Raw genomic sequence first — 14,141 nt, 5'->3', positions numbered from 1 at the left:
GGCTTGTTCTGGCCACGGGGGCGGCCCAGGTAGCTCTGGGGTACCCCTGCCTGCTCTGCCCCAACCTGTCTGAGAGGAGGGGGACGACGTAGACTCTTCTCCCGCTGCTACACGAGAGCAAGGCACCCGACCGAGGCAGGACGCGCCCAGAGACAGCCTGTTCGCTTCTTCCCACCCAGGACCGATGCGCACCAGCCTAACATCTCCAAAACGGATGCCGGCTCACAGCGAGCAAGCTCTTGGCAGTAAAAAGCCCTTTTTTGTCCAGGCTGCCACTCCTTTCTCTCCAGCTCCGCTCGGCTGGGAGCCGGGGCTGCAGCACTGTCCCTCCGCGCTGCCTTGCGGCTCTCCCCGTCGCCCAGCTGGGTGCCAGTCTGCCCTGGCCGGGCTGGCACGGCACGGCACGGCACGGCGCAGCTCAACCCTTGGCAGGGAGCCCGCAGAGCTTGTCACTTATGCTAAGCTGGAGGGCTGGTCCCAGCGGTACGGCTCTGTCCTGGATTCCTCTTGCAGCGATGTTTTCGAGCAAGCGTTGCTGTCAGACCACGGTAAGCGGCGCAATGTCACCCAGGTCTTGCCGCGCTCCCGCAACCCCTGTGCTCGGGGTCGGATGCGGGAAGGACGGCAGGGCTGGGGAGGGGATCCTCGGGCGGAGGGGCGGGCTGGTGGGGGCCCGGCTCCGCAGAAAGCAGGCAGGAGAGGGAGACGGGGCTGGCTGATCGCTACATCCATACCAGGGCTGAGGCTCTTCCAGCGGGCGGGACGGCGGCTGTCCGGGCACGTCCGCCTGCCCATGTCCCCGCCGGGGCGCAGAGCGCTGCGCATCCCTCCGCGGAGCCACCCGCTCCCCCGGCCCGCCGCTTACCGGCTTCTTCTTGCGACGGTTCTGGAGGCGGCTGACCACCAGGTCAGTGTAGAGCACCGGCTTGAGAGTGCGGGAGCGCTGGGGCCAGCCGTAGCAGAAGGTCTCCGCGCCGCGGTAGTTGCGCCCGTAGCGCACCGAGCACATGGAGCGGGACCGCATGCGCCCCGCGCTGCTGTTGATGCTGTTGACGCCGATCATCCTGCCGCCGGCGGCGGGGGGGCGGCGGGGCGCCCGGCGGCCCTGCCTGCCCTGCCCTGCCCTGCCCGGCCCTGCCCTGCCGCCGCGGCCGCTCCGCCGCCGCCGCCTGTTGAAGCGGGGCCGGGCCGGGCCGGGCTCGGCGGCGGCTCCCGACAGAGGCGGGGCCGCCCCGCCCCGCCCGCCGCAGCCAATGGCGACCCGCGGCAACCGGCCGGGCCGGGCCGAACCGAGAGGCTGGCGGCGGGCACCCCACCCGCGGGGACGGCATCTCACCCGCGGGGACACATCCCACCCGCGGGGATAGATCCCACCCGGGAGGACAGCATCCCACCCGGGAGGACAGCATCCCACCCGGGAGGACGGCATCCCACCAGTGGGGACAGATCCCACCCGCGGGGACAGGTCCCACCCGCGGGGACAGCATCCTTGGTGCTGATGCCACGAGAGTTGATGGAGCTGCCCCCGCTGCATCAGCTGGCCGTCCCTGCCTCCTCTCTGTGGAGGTCCAGCAGGTGGCTGGACCCTCCTGGGCTCTTGTGGGGCTGCGGTGGTGGCATCTTCTGGGCTCCAGGGGCTGGGTGGCATCTCCACTCGGTTCCATCTGGGCAGGCTTCAGAGCTGCTGCTGCAGCCCTGTCCACCCCAGAGTCCTATAAAGCTGGTAGGAGATGGGTCCAGTGGAGATGTGCTCAGACCTTCCATCTTTAGTGCCCACCCCAAGGTTAACACTCCTGCCTGTCCCTCACAGGTCAGGCAGTAGCTAGAGCCACCCAGCTGGTTACAGGCAGGACGGAGATGCTTCAGGCAGCTGCTCCTGTGAAGATGCAAAGAGCTGGGCATCCTTGCAGAAGGCCAGGATCGATGCGTAATTTAGTTAGGCTTGACTGAGCAGGAGATGCAGCCAGTGGAGAGGGGGAAATTTTCCACTCTATCCTAACTGCTTGGCATAGAGATCACTGGGCACAACTTGTGAGGGAGGGGGCATGGGTGCCTGGCACATCAGATGCGTTGGGCTGCCCCTGAGGCTGGGGGGAACCAAGGGAGCTGGGGCAGGGCAGCATATTGCTCCCAGGGGAAACAGGCAAAAAAAAATAGCCTGAGGGATTAGACTGAGCAAGCGTTTCTGTGATTATAGCTCAGAGGTGGGAGCCAGGGCTTTCTTCCCACATTGCTAATCACTTACCCAGCACTCTGAGCGTCTGAGCCCTGCTGTTGTGCCTCCAAGCTGGAAGGTGGGGGCCCATCCTACCTTCCTCCCCCGAGGACCCGACTGCATTGTCAGGCTTAATTCATTAACATCTGTGACGTGCTCTGGGCTTCTAGGCTGGAAGGCAGCACAGATTTGCCTCACTCCTGCAATTGCTAAGCAGTGACGGGGAGAAATTGGGCCTGATTTAGTCCTACTGCTTTTCTGCCAGCCAGTAAAGCACAAGGTTAAACTAAAAGAGTAAGGAAGATGGGAATGAGCTAAGGCTCCACAAAGTGATCAATCTTGTAAAGGTCAAATCCACATCTGAAATATAACAGACAACCAGCAACAGTGAGTGAAATCCCAGGGGGCCTGGGCTAAAATCACACTGTCAAGAGAAAAGCAACATCTCAAGAGCTAACCAAAATACCACCAATTCCAGGATGACCTGCTTCACCTCCTTCCTTCTGTATGGGCAGTGCCTTCATATGGCCACAGGAGTTCAGGTCCAAGCCTGCAGATGCAGGCATCTTCAGGCATGGCATTATATGGGTTCTTACATCCCTGGCATGGCTCCATGCCTGAGGGAGGGAAGGTAGCCGTTTCTGCAGAGTATAGTTCTCCAGAGGAGCTTCCAGAGCCACAGGAAAGGGTTTCCAGCAGCAGTGCCAGTAAGGCATCACTGCCTTAGCTCCAGCAGCAGTGCTGTGCAGGGTATGGTGAAGCACTGTCAGTGAGGGGGATGTGGTGCTCAGCTGTGAAAGCTCTTAAAGTGTTTTCATTGCTTCTGCATAAAACTGGGATTGTTTACATGTATTAGCTAGTAGCAGATAAAGTTCTCATCTGACTCAAGCTGCCACAAGCTCTCAGGCATCACGCTGTGTTTGTCTTGGGACTCCCCCTGCAGCCAGAGACAAGAGAAGTGCTCAGGCTTCCTGTGGGTCTATTCCTGATGGTGTCCCCAGAGTCAAAGGGGACAGTGGCCTTGTGCCCCTGCAGCCACCTAGGTCCTGTCTTGCTGCCCCCATTCCCGGGCGGTGAGATTCCCTGTGGACGAGAGCCACTTCCAGCCCTCCAGCTTCGAAGTTCGAGCGGTAGCAGCCTGCACTATCTACCTAGGTAGGCTTGGAAGAGCCCCCAGGACCTTTCTTCTGTGCTGCTGGAGCTGCCCAAGACCCAGCCTTGAGCTTTGGGAAGCTTCTGCAAAGCCTGCCAGCCCTTCCTCTCTCCTGCTACCCTTAGGAAATGCATGTGCTCCTGGAGCACTAAAATTAGCCAGACAGCTGTGTGGCACGCCTGCACAGGAGCCTCAGTCCCCAAGCACAGCCTACCAGCTAGGTCTGCCAAGGAGGCAGCATCCTACCCAGGCTAACAGGGCTAGTGAGCTTGTCCCCATTTGTCTGCTCCCTCAGCCTGTGTGGGGACCAGAGCACCAAGCAGCCAAAAGCACTGGGCAGAAGGGAAAGAGGGTCTTCTCTGGTTGAGCCTGGCAAAGGCTGCCCAAGAGAGGCACAAGCTCTCCTTGCCAGTCCTCCCCCTGGCACAAGCCAACAACACTTTCCCCATCTCACCTGCCCTGCGGCCCCACTCTGCCTTGCACAGGCAGGGGGTTCCCCAAGTGGAATGGTGTTTCAGGTGAGGAGCTGCAGCCTGCCCCATGTGAGGTTTCTCACACTGCCTTTTACTCCCCCTTCCCAGCATGGCTTCTGTACAGAGGCGGCTGAAAAGCGGCGGTGGGAAGCACCGCAGCTGCAGAGGGAACGGGCCATTTTTAGCAGAGCAGCCTCCCAGCTGCTGGGCCGCGGGCAGAGCTGTGTGGGGCTGTGCTGCAGCACTGCAGCCTCCCCCACTCCCTTACACCCAGCAAAGGTCTTGGCCCCTGCCTATAAGAGAAAGCCTGTAGCTTTGTGGCACTTCCTCACTATCCTATTTCCCAGTGATCTGACGGGGTAACTTGATCTCACATGTTTAAACTGCTGGTACTTTTAGGGGTGAAGTTGAACAGGAACAGGGCAATGCCTCAAGTGCTGGTAGCCCACTGTGGGGCACCAGGGGTGCAAAGGGTGTGCACTAAGGGGTCTGTGGAGCTTGGATACTCCAAAGTGCAGTAGCACTGAAGGGCAGGGGTTCAGGGTCCATATTTTGGATGTTTCCATCCATTTTGGGTGCTTAAAGCCTTTTATGGAGCTGGGTTTAAAATGATAGGAGAATTTTTCCTGAGTAACTCCTTTTACTGGCGAAGCGTGGGCTGAGAGGGAGGACAGCCCTATTGAGAACTGCTGGTAACCCCTTAATGATGGGGTGAGCGACACAGCCAGGAATAGACCCACAGAGGCTGAAAAGGGAGCTCAGCTTTTCACCCTCTGTTGCCTTTTTTCCTCAACCACCTCCCCCCATTGTAGCTCCAGCACCCTGTGGGAACCCATTTTCCACATCATGAGTATTTTCCAACTGTAGCGCTTCACCAACAGCAACGGTTTCTGCCTGGCAGACCCCATGGGATCTAAGCCTATTCCCAGGGTCTAAGACAGGGAGACAGCAGCTCAGAACACCCTCCTGAGAACAGGCGATGCTAGAGAAGCACAGCAGTCCAAGGCCAGAGGTGCTTGCTGAACACTGCCCTCCCTGGCCAAGTCCCTCTGGGAAATGGGTTAGGCAGGGAGAAGGCAGGAGACTCTCAGTCACACCAGTGTGGTGAGTTCCCAGCTTCAAGGTTTTAACCTGTAGCCCACCATCCCCACTTCCATGCCTTGCCCATGTCACCTCTGCCACCAGAGATGGCTCCAGTCCCAGGGCCTGGCCAAAGCTTTGGGCTCCAGTGCTTCAGGGAGTCAGGAAGGGCTGAGTACCATTGTGATGATGCCATGAAGCCTCTGGCTGCAGCTGGGCAAACCAACCTTAGCAAGCTGCCCCATGTCTGTGGGAGTAAGCTCCCTTGCCTGTGATACCAGCACAGCAAGAGCACTGAGGGAATCAGGACCCCAATCGGAGCTCCAGTGTTCCTCTGGGGGAACAGGACAGCCCATGTTCCCCTCAGCAAGGCAGGGGGAAAACTGTAGGCCCGGGGACCATCACTGTTCTTGCATGTTAATGCATCTTGCATTCATAGCATCCCAGTGTGATCCAAGTGTGATTCATAGTATCCCCATGTGATCCAGCCCAAAGCTCTCACTTTTGCTCCTCCTGCTTGGCTGGCCAGGGAGAACAATTGAATTTACCTTGAGCAAATCCTTGGGGAAGTCAGTGCCTCCATTGAGTCCCTCCAAGTTGCCAATGAAGTCAGAGCAGGACATTCTCTTCCCAATATTCTGGGGGAGCCAGGGGGAGAGAAATGTGGGGGTTACCTTTGGGACAGAGATCAGTAGTGGCTGGAGCAGGTCCCACAGCCCAGGAACAGACACCCATCTCTGCAGAGGGGTGAGGGACCAGCCAGGTATCAGGGAGGCTGCTTGCAGGTATGGGGAAGCTGCTGTCTTTACATAGACTCCAAGAATTTGAAATAGTCTCCCCACTCCCGATGGCAGCTGATTTTGGAGTCTCATTCCCACCTTCCCTCCCTGTCCACTTTTCTCTTCTGTCCTCATCCCACCTCTACATTTTCCAGCTCCTCAAGTCTCCCCCAAAGCTCCCCCCTCTCCTTCACCAGCTCCTCCTCTCATTCACCCTGTCTCCTCTCTCCTCACCAGGCACGTTAAGGGTGACCAGTGCTTGTGGACCCAGGGTCCCATGCCTTTTGCTCATGTGGTTCTGTCCTTGCAATTCCGCACTCTTGCCCCAGCACCTATGGTTCAGGGTGATGGGCTCAGACAGGGGACAGACTGGGACAGTGGTAGTGTTAACTTACATGTCCATGCAGATCTGTGTTTAACAGCATCAGGGCACAGGTGAGGGTGTGGGCTCCATCTGCAGCACAAGCACAGGACAGGAATTAGAGCCCCCGGCTCAGCCCTGCAGCTGGTGCTCCAGACCCTTGGCATCTCAGGCAGGGCACGGGAGCTCTGAGCCTCCAAAATAGGCCTGAGCCCTTTCCTCCTGCCCCGGGCACAAGGAGCACACAGCAGTCAGTGTAGTGATGACAGCATGAGGGCAAGTAGGTAGGAGGTCGCTGAATTAAAGCTGGCCCCAAACCTGAGCATACAAATTCCCTTCCAACCCTGCAGCCCCTACAGCCAGGCAGTGATGCTGTAGCTAATCCTGCAGAGCTCCTAGCATGGCAAGATAGGATCAGCACAGCCCTCTGCCAGCCAGGCAACCCAAACCTCACCTGTCCCAGAGCCAGCTCAGAGCAGACTCAGCAAGTGAGCACACACAGGAGAGGTGCAAAGACATGAAACAGTACAAAGTGAGTATCTGTGCTCCCCAAGTGCCAGGTACATGGGTTTTCTCACTTGGACATTCCCTGACCTGAGGGTCTGAGAGCTGAGGTCTATTTGGTGAGGAGGGCCATCTCTTGCTTCCTGTGCTAATCTGCTCAAGGTCAGAAGTAAGGATGGGTTGAGTCCTAATTATGCATCATCCAACCAAAGCAGGCTTAAAAAAAAAAAAAAACCTAAGCAGCTGTCATTTGAGGGAAATGACATCTCCGTAACCAGGGCTATCTTCTAAGGTGTCAGTATAGGCTCTCAGTTTGCTCTCCAGTTTCAGTTTGAGCATCTCAACTGAGCTGACAAACACACAGACTCCCTTGAAATACAAATACACACACAGAGACATGTACAGTTTCTTACCTTCTGAAGGGATGGCATTGGGATTACACTCATAATAGCGCTGCGAGAAATGAGCCAGCACTCGCTCTCGCTCTTGCGTCTCTCCCATCAAGGCCAGCTCTTTTAGAAAGGATCTGAAAAAGCAGCAGAGGTGTTGGTCACGCATGAAGCCCACCAGCAGCTTCTCCAATCCCCCTTGCTCAGGAATGGAACTGTTCTTTCTGGTTTGGAGACCCCCCCTGTGTGCTGAATGAAGCCCCACTGTTTCACATCCCTCCCTCCCAATCCACTGTGGGACTCTCCTCCAAGCCCACATCCTGCTGGCACATTGCAGAGACCTACAGCCAGTCCCAGGAGCTACACCAGGAAAGGAGGTGGGGGTAACAACAGAAGAATTCGAGTTCAAGACCTGGAAAGCCAGGCCTAGGTGAACCTGACTGTCATCCGACTGCACTGACCATTGAGTTAAGACCGGGGATGCACTTTCTTGATTGTGTGGCTGAGAGATCACCTTGGGAGTCACCCTCTCCTGTTTAAGAGGTAAGAAGATCTCCAGCTGGGGAGTCACAGATTCTGCCTGCTTGTGCAGATCTCTGTGTGGTTGCAGAGCTGCAGAGGGCACAGTCTGTTGGGACCTCACTCTGGTGGCCACCACACACATGCACATGTACATACACTCAGCTCTGACCTGAGAGCCTGGTCCAGGCTCATCCCTGTGAACACGAAGAACTTCAGATATTCCCCTGCCACCATCCTGCTGAATTCATTGCTGAAATAGAAAAGGGGGAGAGTAAGAGTGGGATCAACCAAGCTGTGGGGACAGCCAAAGGCACACAGGAGTTGGGTGGATTCTAGGAGGTTGGGAACTCCCCAGGGTTGCAGACGGTGTGCTGAGGACAGACACACCCCACAATCCCATGAAACTCAGAGAAGTCACCCACAAATCCAACAGGAATACTGGGTATGTAAGACAAAAAGGAGAAACTAGAGCTGGAAGGGCTCATGAGAGGTCAGCTAGCCATCCCCCTACCCTAACCCTCTACTGAAGCATCCAAGATGCAGTCAAGATAGGAAGGTACCAAAATCTGAATGTCTCTTAGGTTTTAAGACCTTCAGAGGTAACACCTGCTGCAGATGTAGCAGTCATGGGCTGTGAGGGCTGCCAGCTGTTCCCTGCCAGCCTGGCACCCCGCAAGGGCAGCAGCTGTGGGTGCACTGCAGGCACAGGTGAGACCCTTGCACAACGGAACATTCCTTGCTAATACCCACACGTACTTCTTCCCCAAGTGGCGAGCCACATCTGCTTTTTTAAAGCCATCCAGGTTGTAGAGCCTCTTGGCCAGGCGTTTGGCAGCCTCCAGGTCAGCCTTGTGCCCATTGGAAAGGGTGTCTGTGCTGCCCAGGACCAGATGCTCCACGCTGTCCATCTCCGACTCCGAGTCTGAAACCAGCTGGCTCTGGGGGTGGTCACTGCAATGGAAAGGGGCACTCCACATTAGCCTACCTACAGATCCTCTGCTTGTTCAGCTTCTCAGGAAATGCAGATTCCTCACCCTGCTTTGGAGACTCACTACTCACTGCTGGGACCCAGGATGAACAACACTGGTCAGAGACACTCCAAGGTTGTGGCTGGGAGCTAAAGGAAGGTTTAGGGATGCAGCTAGAGGAGAGGTGGGGCGATGGAACAGCTCCAGTGACAGATGACAGGATCAAGACACCCAAATCCACATCCAAACTGGATGTACAGCTGCTCCAAAGTCCCCCACTCTGAGCCTGTGAAACTGTATGTGTGGGCTCAGGCTCTGCCAAGCTCGGCTGTAGCAGAGACTTGGAGCAGAAACATGTGCACATCACATGCTGTCCTACAGATCCACACTCGTTTTTTAATCTGGACAAACTCCTCATGCTGCTCTCAAGCACAGTTTCTACCCGAGACAAGACAACTGTAATTTCTTCGTTCACCTTTTCCCACTCACTCACTTCAAAGCACTACACAGACGGCAAAGCCGAGGCAGAGCATGAAGATGAAGGAAAACCCCCCTGGCCTCCCAGCTCACAGTGGAGTGTACTGTCTTCTCCAGGCTACCCATCAGCTCTCAGCCCACCATGCCTTAAATGGCCACGTTAGGAGACACTCTTGGCTTGGCCCCCAAAGCAATCTGACTCAGCCATGCAGAAGTTATCCCAACTAAAAGCTGGTTGAATCTAATCAACAAGGAACGTTAAGCAACTCTGACCTCGCCCAAATTTTCTGGCAGCCCTTGCAATGTTCCAGTCTGATTTATTTTTAAAAGTCTCTAATTGAGTTTTAAGAGGCCTGCTCTCCTGAGCCAATTACCCGGGCCAATCTCCTTGAGGCTCTGCTTCTTTCAAGAAGGACAAGCCTCCTTTCTGCTCAGTGCTGCCTACCCCAGGGGAGCCCTCCGCAGCACTGACAGGCGTGTTAGCGTCCTGGGGGGCTCCCCCAGCTGATGTGCAGTGGGGGAAGCTGCACTGCACTCAAACCTGTGGGTCAGGCACTTCCCTGGCAAAAGCAACTCCAATATTCTGCAAGTCCTTGGGGAGATGTACTTTGCTCGGACCACCGCTGAGCTCAGCAGCGCCAGGCGGTGATTATGGTAAGATGTGGATGGGTGGCCCAGGGCAGATCTGTGCCCACTTGGCTTCAGTCCTCTCCAGGGAGCCCATCCATCAACCCATGCCATCCTGGGGGAAGCAGCCACGAGAGTGGTCACAAGGTCACTAGCAGCTCACCAGGTCTGAGTCCATCTGCTCTGAGGAGCTGTGCTGAGCAGGCAGCTTCCAGCATCCCTGTCCGCATCACCAGCACACCCCATGCTGTGTGCAAACCTCCAGCCTGCCTAAAAAACTCTTCTCCTCCCAAAACAGAGCCACATCCAAAGGTGCAGCTGGCATGGGCCCTGGTGCCTGCTGCCCTCCAGCTGTGCCTACACTGTCTGGCAGAGCCTAAAGCTGACCCGAGTGCTCGACAGCAGAACAGGCTGGGTGCTTCTGGGCCAGTGCTGGGCACACACCTCGAGCCCACTTCAGCTCCTTGTGTGGCTGCAGTCACTGTGACCTCAACCAAGGATAGAGGTCACAGGCTCTTTTCTTCCCAGAAGCAGAGGAGACAAATTCATTCCAGCAACTGGCACCTGCCAGCCATGGGCTGCGATGACTGTATTTTTTGCTAAAACTCTTCATCTGCTATCACAAGGGCACAGGCACTGTTCCCTTCCCAGCCCAGCAGCTCCAATGGTGCTTTTCCAGCCAGAGGCTGAGCTACAAAACCCAAAGCCACCCATACCCCAATTGCACCTCCAGAGCAGGAGGCTGCTCAGTCACCCTCTGAAGATCTTTTAATTCTTCTCAACCACCATCAGTAAAACTCCTGATATGCTTTTGGACCTCACCAGTCCTGCCTGAGAGCTGTCCTCCCTCACATGGTTGGTTCCTGAAGCAAACAGGGACAAACCCAGAGCTCTGAGTCTTCCCCCATGACCTCTCTTCCCAATCTGTGGTCCTCAGCCTTTCTACCTAGTGCTGAGCATCCAGGCATGGGGCCACTTACAAAATCTGTCTTGTCCTTCAAAACCTCTATGTCCCTGCAGGCTCCTAACCTGTGACTGCAATTCTTGCCTTGCTTCTTGTAACGGGCATGCAGTGATCTCAAGGCTTGGGTCTCAAAGTAGCTCTACCAGCGGGATCCGCTGTTCCCTCCTTCACCAAGTCCCCACATTGATTTGAGGTTTTACATCATAAAACATAACCTTGCTCTCAGAATGAGGCACAACCCAACCATGCCATGAAATAGGTTTTCTTCCATCACTCAAGCCACTCTCATTCTGTTAAATATGGACAATCAGCCTCAGTAGACTCAGAGTGCCCCCCTTGTGGCACCTGTCTGTCACCACTCAATGCCCCAGCTAGCGTGGAGAATGTGCAGCTTAACAGAGAGAAAACCAAGAGGTCAATCCTCAAGCAAATGGAGAGCAGAGCAAGAGACATGTCTATGTCTGAGGCAACTGAGACGATGCTAATTTTCTTGCCAATGAGCTAATGTCTCAGAGTGGTTGTTTTAGTGTACTTTGTAAAGTGACATTCTAGTTTGGCTTGAAGAAACAATGAGATAATAGTTTTTACATTAGGTACACACTTAAGGAACAAAGATCAAATTCGGTACTGCACAAGTATCCTCAGACTGAAATAAGTCATGCCCGAGCAGACCCAGTGCTGGTTCATCCCTCTCCCTGCTGCCACCACTCACATCATCTGGAGCACAGGTCCCCCTGTCACCTCAGAGGTGTTTGCTAGAGAGCCCAAGTCCCCTGACACGCTATGTCAGCCACAGCGAGGCACTTCTGGGGGTCTCTGCAAGGAAGGCATGTAGTCCAGATCAGGGTTTGCCCTGGGACAGAGGCTTTTCACTGACCATCTCCCACTCTAGCTCAGCAGAAGGACCACGTTGTGTTTCCAGCCCTGGGGAGCTGCTGCAGGCCCATGGTCCTGCTCAGGGCCACCACACCACACACATTCCTTCTTCCAGGCCAGATGCTTGTTCAGGGCCCAAATGTTCCTTCTCAGGGCTAAATACCCCTTTCTTTCCTGGAGCTGGTTCATCATCTTACCCCCATACTTCTCCTCTGGCCAACATCCTGGAGCCCAGCAGCAGAGACCACAGCACATTCCCTGGCTGCAATGCACTGTGTCACTGCAGGAATCCTGATATCCTCTCCACCTTGACACCATCAACTAAACTCACTCAGCACCACATGGCTGCCACCAACCAGGAACAAATCTTCTTCCCTGGATGTGAAACAGCCATAAGGCACTAGCTCTGCAAAACTAGGACTGACCTCCAGCTCCTGGCTGCCAGCAGCAATGTATCTGCATGGTGGAACTCTTCCCACACTGTACCTGCATGGTGGGATCCTTCCTGCACCAACAATCTGTCCCCGGGAGCTGGAGAGGAGAGACTCCCTGGAAACAGGCTGGGACCAGTAGCCATTGGTTTCAGCTGGGGGTGCTCAGCTGAGCTCCTGGGCTGTCCAGATCCTGCCTGACACATTTCCAGGTGAGACACCTGCTGTAGGAAATGCAAGACCTTCAACCGCAGTCCAAATGCCTCTTGCTCCCCAGATGAGGCTGGTTTCATCCTGCACCATGAAGGGACATGGCAAAGAGCCTGGTGCAAATCCACAAGAGACACATGCATAGGGCAGAGCAGCACTCTGCTCTCAGTTCCCAAAGCCCCACATGCAGGGCTAGGTGCCCAATGCCTCCGCCAAGCAAACCCAGCCTGCCTAATGTTGCTGCTAAGAATGTACCAGACCGGATCTTTGGCTGAGCTAAATAAACGCAGCTCCCTCCATCGGTCTCAGTGGAGCGACTTTGATTTATGACAGCCAAGATCTGGGCTGGTTCATTCCTTGCAGAATTGAAGTTAGGGCTGGGAGGACACTTGAAGGTCAGCCAGGCCAGCCTCTAACCATAGGCGGGGCTGGTGCTGCTTTCTGGCAGCTGTTGAGTCCAACATGGTCCTCAAATCACCCAGCCAGAGCAGTACCCACCAGCATTACTGCTGACAGATCCAGGCAGGACTGAACTTTGGGCAGCTGTGCCCTTCCTCAGTCCTGTTTCTCTGCAGACTTCCAGAACCTCTCCTGCAGCACTAGCCCTCTCTGGAGATGTCTACCTGTCCTCCATCACCCCATCCCACCAGCTCCTCTTGTGAGGGACAGAACCACTCCTGCAGAGGACAAGGACTGACACTGCAATCCCACCAAACAATTTCTGGAGCCAGCTGAGAGCCTTAAAATCCAGTTACTCACCTGCTGGGTGAAGGGTTGTCTTCTCTTTCAGAGACAAAGATGCCATGGGGTCAGCGCAGGAAAACCTGGGTCTCTAACTAAAGCCACCCTATGTAGCCCCCCCGCTACCAAAAACCCAGCCACCTCAACCCATGACACAGACTCTTGGGCCAAGCCCAGCCTAGGGGCTCTGAGTCAGATCTGAAAACTTAAATTAACACCTGACACATGGGGCTGCATCCCACAGGTATGTGCTGCTGCTCGTGCCTCTGCAGGCAGACTGCCATCCCCTGGGATCCACTGTCCCCATCCTCTATGCCATGGAGGGCTAATGCGTCCTATGTCCTCGCTCCTGCTGCCTTCATGGCTCAACATGGAAATGCATGGGGGAACCCCCCCCCCAGGCTTGTGCTTCATTTCTTGCTGTGCCAATGCTTGTGGTGAGACCTCTTCATCCTGTTCTCTAGCCTTATTCCTCTACTGTGTTCCCACTCCAGCCCATCCCACACCTTCCTTCCCCTATCTCCATGCTTTCCTCATTGCCCTCCTTTCTCTGCTCAGCTCTCACCTTCAACCTCAAGCATCACACACTGAATCCACCCCACGGGGCCCCAAACTGGGCACAGCCCTTCTGGGCACCATCTCACCAGTTTGCCCAGTGCCACCTGGGAGCCCAGGCCAGGTGATAGACCTGCGCTGGACCCGGGAGGGGCACCGGCTCCCCGACCGCTGCAGTAACAAAAGGGACCTTATAAAGAACAGCAGCGGAGCTGTCTGGCAAGCCCCGCGCTCCAGCACTCGCCAGCGGCCGCGGTCTGGCAGGGACGCAGCTCTGAGTGGCGGTGCATCCTCCGCCCGGGGCAGCCCCAGCCCCGTGGGCTCCCCGCTGCTCCCACGCAGCCGCAGCTCCAGGGATGAGCTCTCCCTCTAGCGAGGCTCCGGGCGTGCTGCCTCTCTCAGTGCTGCCCCTCGCCGTGCTGCCTGGCCCTCTTCCCCAGGTGGTTTGCAGCCCCGTCTTCGATGCTGCCTCTCCTGCCTGCCCTTCCTCCGGTCCTACAGCAGGCGTGCCCCGAGGAGGTCCCGGCATAGCCTGCCCCGCTCGGGGGGCGTGTCACGTCCCCTCCCTCCGCGGGCAACCCTCAGGGACCGGCACCGCTGTGCCCGGGCCAAGGCTGGCTCCAGGGGAGTGAGATGGAAGTTGGGCAGCTGGATTTCAGGGGGCTTACACTCTCAGAGAGATGCAGTTTGCCCATTTACATCCCTTCGGGGCTGATGCCCCAGAGCCTGCATTGCTTTGCCTGTGGGCCGGCAGCCCCAGCTGCCCGTGTACAGGACTGGGCAAACCAGGTGATCTCCTGGGCACCTGCCTGCACC

The 14,141-nt window shown here is 56.3% G+C and overlaps 1 protein-coding gene across 6 annotated transcripts in view; it reads right to left on the bottom strand.

Moving 5' to 3' along the window:
- PSD (pleckstrin and Sec7 domain containing) overlaps window positions 1-14,141 on the bottom strand; it is a 48,251-nt gene that overhangs the window by 10,660 nt on the left and 23,450 nt on the right. For 3 of the 6 annotated variants that reach the window (XM_027667285.1, XM_027667290.1, XM_027667286.1), the window contains 6 exons: window positions 8,227-8,427; window positions 7,646-7,726; window positions 6,979-7,091; window positions 6,096-6,154; window positions 5,470-5,559; window positions 2,246-2,386 (listed from right to left, as the gene is read on the bottom strand). In XM_027667285.1, coding sequence (XP_027523086.1) covers window positions 2,246-2,386; window positions 5,470-5,559; window positions 6,096-6,154; window positions 6,979-7,091; window positions 7,646-7,726; window positions 8,227-8,427 — 685 coding nt within the window. The remainder of the gene's footprint in view (window positions 1-2,245; window positions 2,387-5,469; window positions 5,560-6,095; window positions 6,155-6,978; window positions 7,092-7,645; window positions 7,727-8,226; window positions 8,428-14,141) is intronic. The other 3 variants (XM_027667287.1, XM_027667288.1, XM_027667289.1) reach the window with 3 other exon arrangements.

This window comes from Corapipo altera, unplaced genomic scaffold, assembly GCF_003945725.1.
Source record: "Corapipo altera isolate COAL_440 unplaced genomic scaffold, ASM394572v1 327, whole genome shotgun sequence".
NCBI classification, from domain to species: domain Eukaryota; kingdom Metazoa; phylum Chordata; class Aves; order Passeriformes; family Pipridae; genus Corapipo; species Corapipo altera.
This window is presented reverse-complemented; position numbering and strand designations above follow the sequence as displayed.